We start from the raw sequence: 19,736 nt of genomic DNA, 5'->3' as shown, positions 1-19,736 counted from the left end.
CCACCCACCTGGCCTTAATTTATGTTCATTCCTTCCGTATCGGCATTTATTCACAGTAACTACTCCTTTCTTCACTTCATTTTAGTTTCCTACATCTTTCATTTTTTGACTTTAATTTTCACTATCCCCCTCCCTCCTCTGTTGTGTACAATAGACTTAACTTTTCACTCTTATTAACTTGTGCACGAAGTTTAGTAGTAATCTCTCTCTTGCATATCATCCTGTCTTCCACCTTTAAGCTCTCAGGTTTTCAAATCTCATCCAGTGCAGTCCCCAACAATCAGTCTCTCCTTCTCATCCTGTCTGATAAATCTCCCCTGACCCAGGGTTCTGGGTGACTTTTCTAAACTGTACCTCATTCCCTAGACCTCACCAGTTCTTTTACTTCTTTCCCCTTCAACTGTTCCACCAGGAGGAGGAGCCACCGACTCTGAGAGTTTGTAAAAGTTAAATCCTTTAGTGTGTGTGTGTGTGTGTGTGTGTGTGTGTGTGTGTGTGTGTGTGTGTGTGTGTGTTTTCCCATGCCACTGCGTGCTGAGTAGATTTTATTTTTATCTGTCTGACTTTTAAGGCATAGCTGCAGATGGTGTGATACTATGTTTTATAGGCACAGAAGAAACAAACATCCAGAGGCTGAATTTGCCCAATCATTCCACATGGGATGAATTGCAGTGAATTCAGGAGGGATAGTTTGCTCTAAAGGAGTATAATTCGTATACGCAAAGTAATAATCAAGCAAAAGCAAGTTATTTTGACCAGCTCATGGCCAGGACCTGTGCTATTACTGCACTCTTGCTGTCTGTGACGTAAATATTCCTTAATGCCCTTGCAAGAAAGAATCTCAGGGAGCAGAGCACTCCCATCTCTTGCAGCCCAATAAATAATTTTTCAGCCAATTGACCATCCATATTAACAGTTGGCATAATAGTGTATGACTGTGTTAAGGCGTTGATGTTAGTTGATCTTGGTACAACTCTCTTGGTATCTCTAATTTTCATATGCATTTCCTCTTCAAATCCTGATTTGTCGAAGTTGAAAACACATTCCTTACTGAACGATGAGATAAATTTGTTTATCTTAGTTGCAAATTTTCGGGCCGATTCTACAGTTTGCTGTACATTGTCAAGTTGACCCTTTGTTTGAAAAAAAATTGTTATCTTACATCTTCCAATTCTGTAGTAATGTATGAAGTTATGTGAGAATCCACTGCTGCCCTTGAAATCGCTGTAATCTATGTTGCACACTGTTTGAAGTGCATAATGTAGTAGTTAACGCTCGTGCACATCCTGTAAGTTGTATTGAGCATCCTTGACACATACCAACACCAGTTTTTGTAACAAGTGTGCCTTGTCCTCCCTTGAATATCCTCAGTTTTTCTAATGCACTTTATGATCATATTGCTGTGGCCTTATTCAAAGTGTGTTCATAATTGTTTCTGTACTATGCTGTGAATGATCTTCCATGTACCCAATTGTGTTTAGTACCTGCTTCTTGGAGAGCACGTGTCCTTTACTACATTTCACTAGAGACAGAATTTGTGCCTCCCTGTCTGACAAGGATGATGAACTAAATTGTTTGACACCGGTTTCAATATTCCTTTCCCTGGTTAAGTGTGTATTGTCGTCATTGTACTGCTCGTGTACATTGTCCACACAGTCGAGCATATATGACACCACACATTCCACTGACTCATCTTGCATAAATGCTAATATTTCATCTGCCACTCCTTTCTCACTGTGTGAAATTCTGGATTCCTTTCTAACAAGATGTCAACGTCAGCAACTGCTGTTGTAGATACAATGAAATGAAATGTTTGCTTTGTTTATTATGGCCATTGCTCTGCTTTGTATCAACACCATCAGTGATGTAGTATTGTTGTGAGTTAATTGGTGACCAAGCAGTTCAACTACAGTCTGTAGTCTCAGTGGTGTGCTCATCATTGGATACCTCCAGTCCTGCCCCTGTTACCATTGTAAGTCAATATTATGGTTGCATGGTCACAGACAACACGTGGGGCATCAAATGCTGTAAACATCATTGGCCTTTTGTGACCCCGCACTCGAGGGGTTCCTTGTGAGTGGTGCCTACTATAAATAAAAGGACTGCCACCTGAAGTTTGATTTAATTCAAATTTTCCTAAATCTCCGTCAAAATATAATAGCCCTAAACCACACATAAGAAGATGTTTTGCCATGAAAAAGATGAAGTATCTAAAAGTAGAAACACTGTCCTGAAATGACCCTGCTCTGTCAATCCCTGGTTAGGGAATCAATAACGCTACCCTCACAATGCCATTGTTGCGTACAGTTCAGTGCCGGAAAAGCTCTTTCCTCCAGTATGTATTTGAAACCTTTTGCCAACACTACAAATAAGTCATTCGCACACGCAAAGTCTCCTTACAAAATTGTTAAGGCTTTCGTGGCCACTTGTTGACAAACTGCCTATTGGCTTCTGTCTCTGGTTCTTCGGCCGACATTCATCTAATGATTTTTCTGACGTTTCGCCAGCACAAGTGGCTGGCATTGTCATAGCTTCACCCTCCATTGTTGGTGATGAACTGGAGCCGAGCTCGCGGCCGCAGACTATATGTACATGGCGCGCCAACGTCCGAGGGCTTCTCCGGGGTCATTTCCGGTGCGGTTCTCCTCTTGCTACCTGCGATGGTCGTTCGCTGCAGTACGGGAAGCCAGGATCCGTTTACCTTAAGGCTTTCCTCTTTCTTGTTCAAACTGTTCGCGTGTTTTTGTATTTCTACAGCTTCTCTGAACAAGCGCGTGTGATAGTGCTTCTCTACAGCCAGAACTTCCGTGTTGGCGAATTTTATTACGTGGTCGGTCTCATTCAGTGCGTGCTCTGCCACAGCCGATTTCTCCACCTGCCCCAGCCTGCAGTGCCGCTTATGCTCTTTGATCCTGGTGTTAATGGATCATCCAGTCATTCCGACATAAACTTTTCCGCATGTGCATGGTATACGGTATATTCCCAACATTGCAAGTGGGTCTCTTTTCTCCTTCGCCGATCTAAGACACTCTTTGATCTTCCTTGTCGGTTTGAAATCGTCTTTACGCCATGTTTGCGCAATATATGGCTGATTCTGTCCGTCACTCTGGGAATGTATGGCAGAAAGGCCGTACCAGACATCTCTTTCTCTGGTTCCTTACTTCGCCGAGTGTTTGGCTCTGTTACGCTTCTAATATAATTTGTGGAGTAACCATTGCTCCTCGGGACAGTTTCCAGGTGTTGCATTTCTAGTTTGAGGTGTTGCGGCTCACATATTCGTCCTGCTCTCGTTACGAGCGTACTAATCGTGCCTCTTTTCTGGCTCGGGTGGTGGTTTGACAGTTTGTGCAGGTATCGGTCCGTGTGTGTCAGTTTTCGATACATGCTATGTCCCAGGTTTTCGCCGTCCCTTGTGACCAGCACATCTAGAAATGGCAGTTTCTTGTCCTTTTCTACTTCCATGGTAAATGTTATGTTGGCATGGACGCTGTTCAAGTGTCTTAGGAAGTCACCGAGCTGTTCTTCACCATGGCTCCACACCACGAAAGTATCATCGACGTACCTGTACCACACCTTAGGTTTGCAAGTCGCCGAGTCCAGTGCCTGTGCTTCGAACTGTTACATGAAGAAGTTGGCCACCACTGGACTGAGAGGACTGCCCATGTCGACGCCTTCCAGCTGTTCGTAGAAATCGCCATTCCACGTGAAATAGCTCGTGGTGAGACATGCATGGAAGAGCTTTCTGATGTCTTGTGGGAAAATGGAACCAGTGTGCTCCAGAGCGTCGCTGAGTGGCACTTTCGTAAATAACGAAACAACATCAAAGCTGACCAGGATGTCGTTCGGTGCAAGTTTCAGTTTCTTCAGCTTCTCAATGAAATGTCCTGAGTCCTTAATGTATTTGTCGGTCTTCCCCATGTGTGGCTGGAGCATAGAGGCCAAGTGTTTTGCCAGTTTATATGTCGGTGAGCCAGGAGCGCTAACAATCGGTCGCAGTAGAACGTTGTTCTTATGGATCTTGGGTAATCCATACAACCGAGGTGGTAGGGCTTCTGTGTTGCGCAGGTTTCTGTGCATGTCCGCCGGCAGAGAAGACGCCGTGATTAATCGATTCGTATTCTGTGTGATACGCTGCGTCGGATCTGCGCTTAGTTTTCGGTACGTCGTCGGATCTAATAGGTCTCGGATCTTTCGCTCATAATCTTCGGTCTTCATTACGACGGTCGCATTCCCCTTATCGGCAGGCAGTACCAATATACTCTTGTCGGCGTTGAGATTCTTAATGGCTTGTACCTCTTCTTTCTTCAGTTTGCAAGCTGGTGGTTTTGCTCGGCACAGTATCCTGGCTGTTTCAGTGCGTATTTCCTCTGTCCTTTCACAAGGGAGGGTCCGAATGGCTGCTTCGGTGTTGGCAATGATGTCCTCCATAGGTACAGTTCTCGGGATGATAGCGAAATCCCCTCCTTTTTGAAGAACAGACACTTCCTCTTCGGTCAATTGTTGTTCAGTGAGGTTGACCACTGTGTGTGACATGTCGGGAATCGCCTTGTCGGTCTGCTTCCGGCATCTTTCAAACTTTTTCTTCTGTCGCTCGGTGCAGCGCTCGAGTTTGTTCTGCATGCTCCTGTGAGTGATGCTGTCGATCTTGTCCCAGTCGTCTCGATGCATTCTGCTACTTAGTTGATAGAAAATGTCCAGAAGTTCCTGATCCGTTCTTGCCAAGTCTCTCCGCGTTGTATGTATTCGCTCACGAAGAAAAGCTCGTTCCATTCTGTCGTAGATACGATGTGCTTGGGCGGTGGTGAATAGGCGCTTACATCTCAAGAACTTCGGTGTAGCACATTCATCTCGGCACCATGACAGAAAGGCGAGAGAGGACATCAGTCACGCTTTCTTCTTCCGTCGTTGGTCAAGGCATCGGTACAATCTGCAAATCTCCTCCCCATAGAGGCGTAATACAAAATTCTTAAGGCTTTCGTGGCCACTTGTTGACAAACTGCCTATTGGCTTCTGTCTCGGGTTCTTCGGCCGACGTTCATCTAATGATTTTTCTGACGTTTCGCCAGCACGAGTGGCTGGCATTGTTAAAGCTTCACCCTCCATTGCCGGTGGTGAACTGGAGCCGAGCTCGCGGCCGCAGACTATATGTACCCGGCGTGCCAACGTCCGAGGGCTTCTCCGAGGTCATTTCCGGTGCGGTTCTCCTCTTGCTACCTGCGACGGTCATTCGCTGCAGTACGGGAAGCCAGGATCCGTTTACCTTAAGGCTTTCCTCTTTCTTGTTCAAACTGTTCACGTGTTTTTGTATTTCTACAGCTTTTCTGAACAAGTGCGTGTGATAGTGCTTGGCTGTAGAGAATGACCGTCGCAGGTAGCAAGAGGAGAATCGCACCAGAAATGACCGCGGAGAAGCCCTCGGACGTTGGCGCACCGGGTACATATAGTCTGCGGCCGCGAGCTCGGCTCCAGTTCACCACTGGCAATGGAGGGTGAAGCTTTGACAATGCCAGCCACTCGTGCTGGCGAAACGTCAGAAAAATCATTAGATGAACGTCAGCCGAAGAACCCGAGACAGAAGCCAATAGGCAGTTTGTCAAAGTCTCCTTAGCCCATGATGCGGTTATTCTGTAACATGAGCCCCAGCCTGTGGTTGTTCGGTAAGTACATTCTGAAAGACTGGTTCACAAATTGACCTCTGCAGGCATAGCTATATTTTATTTTATATTTGAACAACTTTACATTCACATTCCACACTAAAATAGTACATCATCGGTAATCTAAGAGTCTGTTGATGTGGCAATTGGAAAAGTACTGTGCCATTTCAACCCAGTGCCTACAGTGGTGTTGTTGTGGTCTTCAGTCCTGAGACTGGTTTGATGCAGCTCTCCATGCTACTCTATCCTGTGCAAGCTTCTTCATCTTCCAGTACCTACTACGAACTACATCCTTCAGAATCTGCTTAGTGTATTCATCTCTTGGTCTCCCTCTACGATTTTTACCCTCCACGCTGTCCTCCAATACTAAATTGGTGATTCCTTGATTACTCAGAACATGTCCTACCAACCGATCCCTTCTTCTAGTCAAGTTGTGCCACAAACTCCTCTTCTCCTCAATCTTATTCAATACCTCCTCATTAGTTATGTGATCTACCCATCTAATCTTCAGCATTCTTCTGTAGCACCACATTTCGAAAGCTTCTATTCTCTTCTTGTCCAAACTATTTATCGTCCATGTTTCACTTCCATACATGGCTACACTCCATACGAATACTTTCAGAAATGACTTCCTGACACTTAAATCAATACTGGATGTTAACAAATTTCTCTTCTTCAGAAACGCTTTCCTTGCCATTGCCAGTCTACATTTTACACCCTCTCTACTTCGACCATCATCGGTTATTTTGCTCCCCAAGTAGCAAAACTCCTTTACTACTTTAAGTGTCTCATTTCCTAATCTAGTTCCCTCCGCATCAGCCGACTTAATTTGACTACATTAAATTATCCTTGTTTTGCTTTTGTTGATGTTCATCTTATGTCCTCCTTTCAAGACACTGTCCATTCCGTTCAACTGCCCTTCCAAGTCCTTTGCTGTCTCTGACAGAATTACAATGTCATCGGCGAACGTCAAAGTTTTTATTTCTTCTCCATGGATTTTAATACCTACTCTGAATTTTTCTTTTGTTTCCTTTACTGCTTGCTCAATATACAGATTGAATAACATCGGGGAGAGGCTACAACACTGTCTCACTCCCTTCCCAACCACTGCTTCCCTTTCATGTCCCTCGACTCTTATAACTGCCATCTGGTTTCTGTACAAATTGTAAATATCCTTTCGCTCCCTGTATTTTACCCCTGCCATTGTCTGTTCTAAAGACAATGGCAGGTATAGTCATCAAAATGCTATTGGTTCTTTTGTAGCTCACTCAGTCAAAATGTTACGTATTGTTGAAGCTGCCATAGTCTGACGCCAGACTGTGCTAGATAGTGTAAAAAGTTGAGCAGAGATGAATGAGTGATTTATGTGGTGCACAGTGGGATACATTACTCATTATTGTGGCTTAAGAGGGTCAGTTTTTATCTTTTAAAAGAAACATCATTGGCTTCATCACTAAAAATTTTTTGGAACTGTAGAGCCAAGTTTGTGATATCTCATAAAATTTGACCAGCTTCCTGAATGCTGGATTAGGTAGATGGTTGCCCTACTTGTACTCTTAACATTTGTATTAGATATGTACCTGTAAGAAAAGCTTTGTTCTAGGATATTTGGGGGTACAAAAGATTAGCGACTGGCGTGTAGATCACACTTCTGAGTCACATGGAATAACCAGAAATATAAGCTGACATCAGAGTGGTAGCATGTAATCGACGGAAATCCTCTGCCATATACGTACAGAGTATAGGTGAAATGAAATAAGAGGATGCAACCTTTGTGATTTTAATTATGTGGCAGTTCCATTACAGATATTTCTATATTTCCAACCCAAGCCAAGGAAAATCTTGCCACTGACGATTAGTTTTTTCTGGTGGTGGTTGTGAAACACATTTGATTTGGTTCGTTTTAGTATTTTCAGCAAGTCTGTTACTTCTTTCAAGCATTGCTGTTGTAGCTTTGTGTTTAACTGAGAATCTTCACAACTGCACTAAAGTTGTGCCAACAGGGGGCATTGTAAGTTAATGAAATGGAGCTCTCAATTGCAGTCATGGGCTAACCAGTCTTTGTGTAAATATGGTAAGAAAGTTCTGGTGAAATGTAAGTAATTTAGGAATAAAAGGGATAACTCGTCATGTAGTAGAGGTGTTGAGCTGTCGATAGGGACATTAAAAAAAGTGAAAACTTTGCTAGCTTTTGAATGAATCCTTTAATACTTTGTAGACCACGCCGAAGCGTAGGGTGCACCACAACTTCATGTTCAATCGAATGTATCCGAGTATAGGTCAGGCTGTGAATTCCTCAGTGCATGAGCCTTCTGTCGCTTGAAAACTAGACTCCTTGCCTATGAGAACGATGTATGGACACCTTTCTATGTATCTTTTGACTGGTGCTGCCTTCTATTGTCAATTTCTAGAATTATTTTGAAAGAAAGTTAGCAAATGTAACAGTTGCTGTCGCAAACAAGAGCCAATATTATCACATTAATATAATTCTGTATGTGTACTTGTTAGTTTTTGCAGTTTGCTGTAATTCTGCTACAAATATGTCGTGTTTGTTGAGTGAGCAAGAAATTTTTAAAGCTCAAGTGGAGGAAATTTCTCAGTAACTCATCTCCCACTTTTTGGGAGGGGGGGGGGATAATTATACTTGCTGTAATCATTATTTTAATATTGATAATCTATCAAAGAACTAAGGTAAATATTAAAACAAAATCTCGTGGCTTGGTCGTCTTTTACTGTGTATTACTCCTACATATGTACCAGTGACACTTCAAATAATGGCACAAATGGCCAGTTCCCTAGGCTTGATATCTCTCTCTCTCTCTCTCTCTCTCTCTCTCTCTCTCTCTCTCACACACACACACACACACACACACACACACACACACACACACACACACACACCTGTGCAGCTACATTGTGCCAGGTGAACACACAGTGCTGGGCTGGAATTCAGCAGGTAGACTGACGTTAGGAGTTGTCAGTTGGGGTGGGTAGAAGCAGAAAAAGAGATGGAAATTGGGAGGAAGAGGTGAGAAAGTGTGGTTGTGGCCAGATTGAGGCTCCATGTCTGTGGAAGGTGAGGTCAGCAGTTGCATGGGATAAAAATGTGACACACAGTCTGTGGAGCTGGTGAGTTAGTGCAGTGTACCTTAGTGCAGTGTGCCTTGATTGCAATATGGAGGAGTGGAGTAGTAGGTGGTGCAGGAGAGAGGAAGGTCAGACTGTTGGGCAGGGGGTTTGGATGCAGAGAGTCAGCAATTGAGGCCCGGAGGATTACAGGAACAAAGGATGTAGTGCAAGGATAACTCCCATATGTAGCTCAGAAAATGTGATACGGGTCCCGATGAAGCAGTTTGTGAAGCAGCCATTGGAATTGAGCATGTTGTGGTTAGCAGTGTTGTTCTGCCGCTGGCGTGCAACATCACTCTTGGCCACAATTTGGCAGTGGCCATTCATTCTGGTGGACAGGTGGTTGGTGGTCATGTCCACATAAAATTTTGTGCGGAAATTGCAGTTATGTACACCTACTTCTGATAGGAAAGGGTAACCCTCTCACAGGACTAGAGTAGGATGCTCTGGGTTGAGGCATTGGGCAATTATTGCATATGGTCTTCCACAGGAAAATGATTTTCCACTGGCAAGGGGTTGAAAGTGGAAGTGGCATGGGGGCAGACCAGGATGTTGTATAGTTTGCTTGTGCGGCAGAATATCATTTTAAGAGGAGCAGAAAGAATTATGGGTAGGATGTCCCTTGTTTCAGAGCACGGTGATAGATAATCGAAGCCATGGTGAAGGACATTGTTCAGTTGCTCCAAGTGATATTAGATTATGAGTGGGGTGCTCTGTTGCTGCTGGTTCTGGGGAATGGTGGGAGAATTAAGGGTTTGAGGGGATATGGCATAGGACATCTGTTTGCAGAGTAGGTTTGGGGGATAGTGCCTGCATGTGAAGGCCCCCCTTGTGAGACGTTTAGAAAACTGGGCAAGGGAATTCTTATTACTGTAAATATGGCATCCACAGGTAACCTGGCTATGTGGGAAGCGTGCGTGTGCGGGTGCGTGTGCGTGCGCGCGCGCTTGTGTGTGTGTGTGTGTGTGTGTGTGTGTGTGTGTTTTCTAGCTCATATGGAACAGCTGACAGGCACTTGTACGAGATTGAAATTGTTGCTGCTCGTTTGGGTAATGCCCCTTTTCAGAGCTAACACACAGATTCACATATACATCATCCAAGCCAGGCAAAATACACAGTTGAGTACTCCCTTTATTAGCAGGGTAAGATGGTTTATTTCTGTTTGCTACCCAGTGCTAGTGTCATCTATCTTATGACTAATCCTGGTCAAAGATGATATTCAGTAAGTTCTGCTACAGATAATGCCAACTTGTATAATCATCCTTTAAATGCAGCAGATGTAAAGTTCTATTTCACATGGACAAATACTTCATGGTGTATAATACACAGTTGAACTCGGTGAGATTGTTTCAGCTCGTATAAGACATTGGTATCACTTTATATGATCACAGTGTGTACAAAAAGTACAAATTTATGAAAACTAATGGTAATCATATGGCAGTCTGAATTCAGGAAAATATTAGGACAGTGGATTAACCTTGTCAGAAATAAGTATTTAAAATCTGATCTTTTCATTATACAGTAGTTGAACGTAAGAGAAGTTTCACAACAAACATTCTATTTTCTACAACTTTACACTTATTCTGTGGTGTAGTACATATTATTTTCACTCCTACTAAAGATGCCCATTTGTATGCTATGTTGTGTATGTATGTCTATGTATGTATGTATGCATGCATGTATGTATGTAGTTTCTGCATTTCCTTTACAGCACCTTTTTAAACTTAGAGCTGCAGCCACCAGGAGGGGTACTCATCTCTGTTTCTTACCTCAGTGTTTTACGCGACATAAGGAAAACACTACATTTTTTAATTGGAAAACACAACTAATAAAATGGAGAATAGACTGGATATTTCCTGAGTGTGATAATTTGAAAATATCATCAGACCAGTTAAGTATAAGTAAATTTTTGACAAAACTAAATTGAAGTACACCATCTTAAAACTAGCATGTGCACAATGTCTGTATCAAAGAAAAATTCATTTGGGAAAAATGTAAACCTTCAAGGAGCCTGAATAACTGAAAAAAACTATTCCTAGTTTTTGGAACTGTTTGTTCCTTCCTCAGGAATGAAAGTGGGTTATTTTTTGAAGGAAGGGCTGGTCACTCAGACAGAGGTCAAGATGGGCTCAACTGTTGTGAGGACAAAGGAAGGAAAGTATAATAGGGAGGTGTTAGGGAGAAGGGGTCAGAGTTGGTGCCTGGCAAGTAATGGACCAGGATTCCATCCAGAGATGATTTAGAGGAAGTTCGCAATTGCGCTGTTCATTCCACTTCTCACTTCTCTCCCTCTTAACCCATCTTTACTTCTCATTCATTCCTTTTATCATCTCTCTAGCTGCAGCTGTTATAGTGCTAACCAGAGTACTGCTGTTGACTTCCAGCTATTTTTGATCATGCTTCCCTCCATTTATATTTCCTTTTATTCTCAAACAGATGGGTTTCTCTTAAGCTATGGTCTGAGTGCTTGGCTTTTCTTTGCAACTTTCCTGACAAAGGAACTGATAGTTCTGAGGGTTAGAAATAGTTAATGCTATTTCCGATGTGTTTATAAGCAGTATTAGCATTTTTGGCTCCTAAAGGAAAGCACTGGCCCGCATCCTGCCTCCAAGTAATTTTATTATGTATATAATAAGATTTTAATTTTTTTACTTTATATTAAAAAGCTGGATTTTATTAAAAATTCATTAAAACACATGAAGATATACCACAGATGTGTACAGTATTTCTTGTGATGTGATAGATACAATAGGTTTTGAGCTGATACACACAGGAGGATATTTAGAATGGTACCACTACTATAGTTTTTTTTTCTTCTATCATTTTGAAGAAGTAAACTTATCACACTATGGATTATCTTATATGTCATTTATTTTAACTCTCTTTTCTTTGTGTTTATTTGAAAGAATTTTTCCAATAAAAAATTTGGGTTTTTAGGTGCCTTGAGACTGAGCTTCTGTCACACTTCACTCGTAGCTTCTTGGTACGTGACAACACTCCACTGTCAGATCAACAGAAACTGCAGTCTTATTATGCAATAGGACTTCCAGGGCTGTTGTTACTTCTAAAGGCAGAGTTGTGTCGTAAGAAGGAAACACAGTTCTTTGAACTTGACCCGCATGAAAGTTTGAGAGAAAATTTGAAGGGGAAGACTGTTATTGAGTATCCAACAATATACGTTGTGAAGAGGCACAACAAACACATGTTCAACATTGTGGATATAGGTAAGATAAGATAACATTATATGTGATATGTGTGTTAACATAAGAGTGTAGACAGAATACCATAACAGTTATTTGAAGTTATGAAATGACAAAAGGCAATAACTCACCAAATGGTATATGTGTTGGGTCACCAATAGGTCTGTTCATTTCATTTATTTATCCAGGTATCATATTACAATGACTCTTGATTTGTCGTCATAATACAATGAAAACAAAAGCTCAAAAATGTATACACACGTAGAATATGTAAGTATGTTTTATGAGGATAGGATAGTTGGTCAGCTGTGGCCTGGCATTTGCCTGAACGATTTAGGAAAACTGGAATTAGGATGATCAGACAGAGAAAAACTCTATCCTCCTGAGCATGAGGTCAGCATCTTATCAACTGTACTGTTTCACTGGTTGGTATCTACATCTACATGATTATTCTGCATTTCACACTTAAGTGGCTGGCAGAGAGTTCTTTGAACCACCTTTAGACTTTCTCTGTCAGTCCACTCTCTTAAAGTGCATGAACACTTTAAATCTTTGAGTATGAACTCTGATCTCTGTTACTGTATTACAATGATTATTTCTCCCTATGTAGGTTGGTTACAGTAAAATATATGTACATTCAGAGGAGAAAGTTGGTGATTGAAATTTTGTAAAAAGATCTCACCACAACAAAAAACGCCTTTGTTTTAATGATTGCCATCCCAACTTGTGTATCATATCCACGACACTCTCTTCCCTATTAAAACAAAATGAGCTGCCCTTTTTAGGACTTTTTCAGTGTCCCTCATAAATTGTATCTGTTAAGGATCTTATACTGCACAGGAATACTTTAGCAGAGGACAGACAAGCTAAGTGTAGACAGTCTCTAAAGTACATCTTCTAAGTGTTCTGCCGCTAAAACACAGTCTTAGGTTTGCTGTCCCCACAACATTATCTATGTGATTGTTCCAATTTAAGTTGTTCATAATTGTAATTCCTAGATATTTAGTTGAGTTTATGGGCTTTAAAGTAATGTGGTTTATCGTGTAACTGCTGCGCAGGGTAGCTGCATGGTCTGAGGAGTCTTGCCATGGTTCTCATGGCTCTCCCCGTTGGAAGTTCAAGTCCTCCTTTGGGCACGGGTGTGTGTGTTGTCCTTAGCATAAATTAGTTTAAGTTGGATTAAGTAGTTTGTAAGCTCAGCAGTTTGGTCCCATAGAACTTACCACAACTTTTCCAATTCCCAGATTTATCTTGTAACTGAAATTTAATGGATTTCTTTTCACACTCTTGTGAGTTACCTTACACTTCACCTTATTCAAAGACAGTTGCCACTTTTTGCATCATACAGATATTTTTGTCTTAATCATTTTGCCATTGGTTTTGATCTTCTGATGACTTCACTATACAGTAAATGACAGCATCATCTGCGAACAGTCGACGAAGGCTGCTCAAATTGTGTTGTAAATTGTTTATACAGAGAGGAATATCATCAATATAAATAAAATATAGATTGCTATTCACTATAAGATGATAGATGTTTCAGAGTGGCACAACAAAAAGGCAGTTACACATTAGCCTTTGGCCAAAGCCTTCTTCAGAAAAGGAAACGCACACAATCATTCACACAAGCAAGAACACCTCACGAGCATGTGACCACCATCTCTGGCAGCTCAGGTCAGAATGTAGCTGTTACATAGAACAGAACCAGCAATCTCGAGGGGGTGGGGAAGAAGGAGAGCAGCGTACAGATTGGGAGGGGGGGGGGGGGGAGCAGGGAGGAGGAGCACTGTCTGGTGGAGCATGCAGGGACTAGACAACCACCAAAAGTGCAGCATCCAGAGGCTGTGAGTCCAAGGGGGGAGGGAGCAAAAAGAAGAGGAGCGGGGAAGGGGAGATGCATTGGCAGAGGTCAGCACACAGAGGGTGGGAGATGAGAATGCGGTAGAGATGATTATTTAGAAGGGGTGCAAGCTGTTGGGTGGTGGGTGTGGGGGCAGTAGGTTGCCACAGCTTGAAGCTAGAATAATTTAGGTAGCAGAGATTGTGCTGTGAGGGTAGCTTCCATCGATGTGGTTCAGGAAAATTATTGGTAGAGGAGAGGATACAGATGGCTGCAGCCATTGAAATCAAGCATGTTGTTCAGCTGCATGTTGTACTATAGGGTAGTCTACCTTGCTCTTGGCCACAGTTTATCAGTGGCCATTCATTCTTGTGGACAGCTGGTTGGTAGTTGTACCAATATAAAAGGCAGCACAATGATTGCAGCAGAGCTGGTATATGACACTTTCACAGGTGGTCCATCCTCTGATGGGGTAGGAAATACCTGTGACAGGACTGGAGTAGGAAGTACTGGGTGGGTGGTTTGAGCGGGTCTTGCACCTGGGTCTTCACAGGTGGCCTGTCCTCTGATAGGGTAGGAAAAGCCTATGGTTGGTCTGGAGTAAGGTGCGTGGTTTGAGCAGGTCTTGATTCCTATGCCAAAGGGTAGGGACTGGGTGTGGCCTAGGAATGGACTATGATGATGTGAAGCTTGCATGGGTGATGGAACATCACTTCAAGAGGCCTGGGAAGGATCTTGGCTAGGATATCCTTCATTTCAGGGCATGGTGATAGATAATCAAAACCCTGATGAAGGCTATGGTTCAGCTGTTCCAGTCCAGAATGATATTATGTAACGAAGGTGGCACTCCTCTGTGGCTAGTTCTGGGGGTAGTGGAAGGATTGGGAGTGTGCAGGGAAAGTGCATGGGAGATCGGTTTGCAAACTAATCTCGGGGATAGTGCCGGTCAGTGAAGATGTTGGTATGACCCTCAGCACACTGGACAAGGGAGTTCTTTTCACTGCTGATATGATGTCCCCAGGTGACCAGACTGTATGGGAGGGATTTTTTGGTGTGGAAGGGATGTCAGCTGTCAAAATGCAATTACTGTTAGTAGTTGATGGTTTTAATGTAGACAGAGGAATGGATGGAGCCATCAGAGAGGAGGAGGTCATTGTCCAGGAAGGTGGCATATGGGTTGAGGAGGACCAGGTGAACTGTATGTGAGAGAAGGTTTTGAGGTTGTGAAGGAATTAGGATAGGGTGTCTTGGCGCTGGATCCAGATTGGGGTAGATGAGGTATGGGAGTGTGCGTGGGTTGGGAAAAAATCCCCAAAACTGCCACCAACACTCCCAACTTGGCATAGCCATCCTTCCCCAGGATACCAACCTTCCAGTAAAAGAAATGTCAGCCATAAATATCCTCAAAACCACTCCAGATGTAATTATATCTGCAGACAACTACCTGGCAGAAGGCCTCTGCCAATTATCTGACTCCTCCACCTATAAACTCAGCAAGAGTGATCCTATCCCATAAGGCTAACATAAACTCCAATCCCGTGCTTAAAAGGTTAGGCCATTTCCAGAACCTCTCCCCTGAATCCATTTCCATCCTTAACCCTACAACACCCCATACACACCCCTTCTACATGCTTCCAAAAATCCACAAACCCAACAATCCTGGATGGCACATTGTAGTCAGTTTTTATCCCCCCCCCTCCCCCCACTGAAAGACTTTTGGCCCTCATTGGCCAACACATCCAACCAATTGCCTGTAATCTAGCCTCCCACATCAAAGATACCAACCACTTCCTTCACAACTATCCACCATCCCCATTCCTTTACCTCCTGGATCCCTACTCATCACTATTGATGCTACTCACCTGTACACCAACATCCCTAATGCCTATGGAAAAATACCTTTCCCAACATCCTTCAGAGTCCAAACCCACTGCCTCATTCCTCATGCTCCTCACTGACTTTATCCTAACTCACAACTACTACTCCTTTGAAGGAAAGGTATACAAACAACTCCACAACATATCCAGGAGCACCTGCATGTCACCCTCCTATGCCAACCTGTTTATTGGCCATCTAGAGAGATCTTCCTAGGCTACCAAAAAGCCAAACCTTTAGTCTGGTTCAGGTTCATTGATGATATCCTCAGGATCTGATTTCAGGGCCAAGACACCCTGTCCTTATTCCTTCACAACCTCAACAACTCTCCCATTCACTTCACCTTGTTCTCCTCAACACAGCATACCACCTTCGTGGACGTTGACTCTCTGAGGGCTCCATCCACATTAAACGCCCCAACCACAAACAGTACCTGCATTTTGACAGCTTCTCTCCAATTCACATCAAGAAATTCATCCCACACAGCCTGGCCATCTGGGGTGGTGTATCTGCAGTGACAAGAACTCCCTTGCTAGTATGCTGAAAGTCTCACCAAGGCCTTCACAGAGAGGCACTATCCCCCAGACCTAGTTCGCAAACAAATTTTCAACCTGTTTTCTCCCACACACTCCCAACCCTCCCACTACTCCCAAGAAACAGCTACAAAGGAGTGTCCCCTTTGTCACCCACTACAGCTCCTAACTGAAACAACTGAACCACACCCTTCATGAGGCCTGTGATTACCTATCATCATGCCCCACCCAAGATCTCCCCCCCCCTCACCTCCTAAAGTGGTGTTCCATTGCCACCCAAGCTCCACAACATCCTAGTTCATCCCTATGCCATTCCCAACCCCAAACCCTTGTCTCAGTGATCATATCCCCGTGGGAGTCCCAGGTGCAAGACCCGCCCAATCTACCCATCCAGCACTTCCTACTCCAGTCCTGTCACAGGCTTATCTTATCACAGCAGAGGCCAGGCCACCTGTGAAAGCAGCTATGTCATATACCAGCTCTGTTGTAATCATTGCACAGTTCTTCAAATTGGTATGACTACCACCCAACTGTCCACAGGATGAACAGCCGCACCCAAACTGTGGCCAAGAGCAAAGTAGACCACCCTGCAGCACAACATGCAGCTGTACATAACATACTTGATTATAGTGGCTGCTTCATTACCCAAGCTATTTTGATCCTCCCTTCCACCACCACTTTTTCTGAAGTATGCATCCTTACAACACATTCTTTGCTGTTGAAATTATCCTCGCCTCAACCTACCGGCAACTTACTGCCACCACCTGTATCTTATCATCTTGTCCCTATTCTCGTTCCATAGCCTCTTGTTGTTCCACTGTTTGCCACTGCCACTGCCCATCTTTCTCCTTCCCTGCTCCTCTTCCCCCCTCCCCCCCCCCTCCCCCCCCCCCCCCCCCCCACCCTCTCTGCCCTCTTCAGTGCCAAAAATGTTCTTTGTTTGGCTTGCTAACTTCAATTTATCACTTTTTAAAAACACACATTTTAACTGGCAATGAGCATTTGAACAAGTGGTAACCAATGGACCCACAGATGTCAATGCATTAGTGCATGCAAGTGTCCGAATTTGCACCCATGATGAACTAACTGGCTATCTTCAGCACTAAATGACTCAGAAATGAATTTTTTTCAAACAATTATTTCTCATCACAGTGTCCCTTGCAACACTGTTACAAGATTTGCAGACTATTTCTGACCACCCTGTATAGATTAGGGACAGCAAAGACCCTATAACACTTTGTTGGGGAATGACAGATATCAATTCTGTTTCACTCAATTTTGCATTGATAACTGCATAGTTTCTAACAGGAAATCATGAATCCTATTGTAGAATTTTCTTCCGTTCATACACAATATGCACAATATAAGTTATAGTTTGGAAAAGTTTTGCAATGCTTCTTCCCATCTCCGTACACTGACACTGCACACCCTATGGGTGGCTACTCGACGTGCACATCTCTGTGTACTCCCTTTAGTCTACATAGGAAACAAAGCTAGCATCCACCCACAAAGAGTGAGATTTTGAACTCAGGAAAAGACAAGAAATTACTTTCATACACTATAGTTCTTAGCAAATGATTTTCATTTTAATATACTACAGCACTGTAATGCGACAAGACGTACTTAACCCTTCCAACAGTAATGAAAGTGGCCTGTAGTTTTCAGGACTAATACATTGCCTCTCTTTAGTAAGGGCACAACTCGTGCATGATTTAGATTCTCAGGAAAAGTAGCTGGACTAAAGGAATCATTTATTATGTTCATTCATGGGGTCATATGCTCTCTATGCACATGTTCAGAACAGACTGGAAACTAAATTTTACCTGCTGACTTCTTAATTTCTGTGTTGTCTTTCTGCCTTCTAGACTTGTTTCGAAAAAATCATTGTACTTGCTGTGTAAGTCATTGTGGGTGCAACAATTTGTTTTAGAAAGATTTTGTTGCAACTGCTTCACTGTACCAGAGAAATAATCATTTACAAAATTTGCCAATTCTGAGGATTTGCTATCATTCTACCTCCGCCATTGATTAGCATGCTGTTATACTTGAGCCTGCCTTTCCCAGTTTGTTGTTGTATGATTGTATGACATCCCACACTATTTTGCTTTGGCCCCCCTGCAGGTCTGGGGGTTTGAATAGGCCCGAGGTATTCCTGCCTGTCGTGCAAGGTGACTAAAAGGAGTCTCGCATGTTTCGGGCTTTATGTTATGGTCCCCTGTAGGGTTTGACCTCCGTTCTTCAAAATTTTCCCAAAGAGCGAGCAATTGGGGAAGGGCGCCTTACAAGGTGCATCGTGTCCGTTGTGCATTGACATCTGCAGCCAACTTTCTTGTCTTCGCATTGCAGTCCTGCCCATTCTCCATCTCTTGGGCAAAGACATGTTCCTGGGTGCGTTTTCCACCATGCGCTATGCAGTGTCGATTTCTGTGTCAACGATGACCATGGACTTCTTTGCACCTGAAATCCAGCACGTTAGCCAGTTCGTTCTAGTGGGGCCACAATGTACCCTGTTGGTTGTAGCCCCCTGACCACACAGGGATTGCTCTGCTGATGCCTGCGTCATTAACTCCCCACGTATGCCAAGGGGTAGATGCCTAACCCCCTGGGCATTGGGACTCCCGGCAATGGCCATCCTGCCAGGTGGCCTTTGCTGCGGCTGGGTGGCACCCGTGGGGAGGGCCCCTGGTCAGAGTGGGTGGCATCAGGGCAGATGACAACGCAATGAAGCATAGTCCATCATCTCTTGCTTGTGGAGAAACACCAGCAGACTCTAAGCGATCACGAGCTCAATTCAGCGCACAGGAGTTCGATCCCAAATCGTTCCCCTCCCTGGGCACACCGTGGGAGGAACGTCAGGAGGCGAAGGATGGCAGTGGATCTTATTCGCCCCGGTACCTTGTATGTTTGAGAGCTGATGGGGAATCTTTCATGACAATGAAGCCTCAGTTTTTTGTTCAGCATTTAGAGGAGAAGTTTGGGGAGATGGAGGGCTTGTCCAGCCAGAATGAGAGCTGGGTCAATCTTGATAAAAACAGCACCCTCTGCCCCCAATCACGGGAGTTACTCGCTTGTGACAAGTGGGGGGTTGTTTCTGTAACCATCACGCCCCATAAGAGCTTAAATATAGTCCAGGGTATCATGTTTCACAGAGACCTCCTTTTGCAGTCCAACGATGAGCTGCACGCCAGTTTAGAGCGGCGAGGTGTACATTTCGTCCGGCGTGTCCACTGGGGTCCGAAGGATAATCAGGTTGCCACTGGTGCCTTCATCTTGACCTTTGAGGGTGATACATTGCCCAAGAATGTCAAGGTGATGGTCTACTGCTGTGATGTCAAGCCATATATCCCTCCCCTAATGCAGTGCTTTAAGTGCTGTAAGTTCGGTCATATGTCGACCCGCTGTCCTTCCAGCATCACATGCTGAGAATGCGGACGACCATCACATCCCAATACTCCATGTGCCGCGCCTCCCATCTGTGTCAACTGCAGAGAGCACCATTCGCCTT

General features: G+C 43.8%; 1 protein-coding gene across 1 annotated transcript in view; it reads left to right on the top strand.

Annotated features, from left to right (window-relative positions):
- Nucleotides 1-19,736, top strand: part of LOC124805367 (box C/D snoRNA protein 1) — an 81,072-nt gene that overhangs the window by 47,354 nt on the left and 13,982 nt on the right. Inside the window, exons 4-5 of the mRNA XM_047265919.1 lie at nucleotides 10,495-10,673; nucleotides 11,721-12,007. Coding sequence (XP_047121875.1) covers nucleotides 10,495-10,673; nucleotides 11,721-12,007 — 466 coding nt within the window. The remainder of the gene's footprint in view (nucleotides 1-10,494; nucleotides 10,674-11,720; nucleotides 12,008-19,736) is intronic.

The sequence above is a fragment of the Schistocerca piceifrons genome, chromosome 7 (genome assembly GCF_021461385.2).
Source record: "Schistocerca piceifrons isolate TAMUIC-IGC-003096 chromosome 7, iqSchPice1.1, whole genome shotgun sequence".
NCBI lineage: Eukaryota > Metazoa > Arthropoda > Insecta > Orthoptera > Acrididae > Schistocerca > Schistocerca piceifrons.
This window is presented reverse-complemented; position numbering and strand designations above follow the sequence as displayed.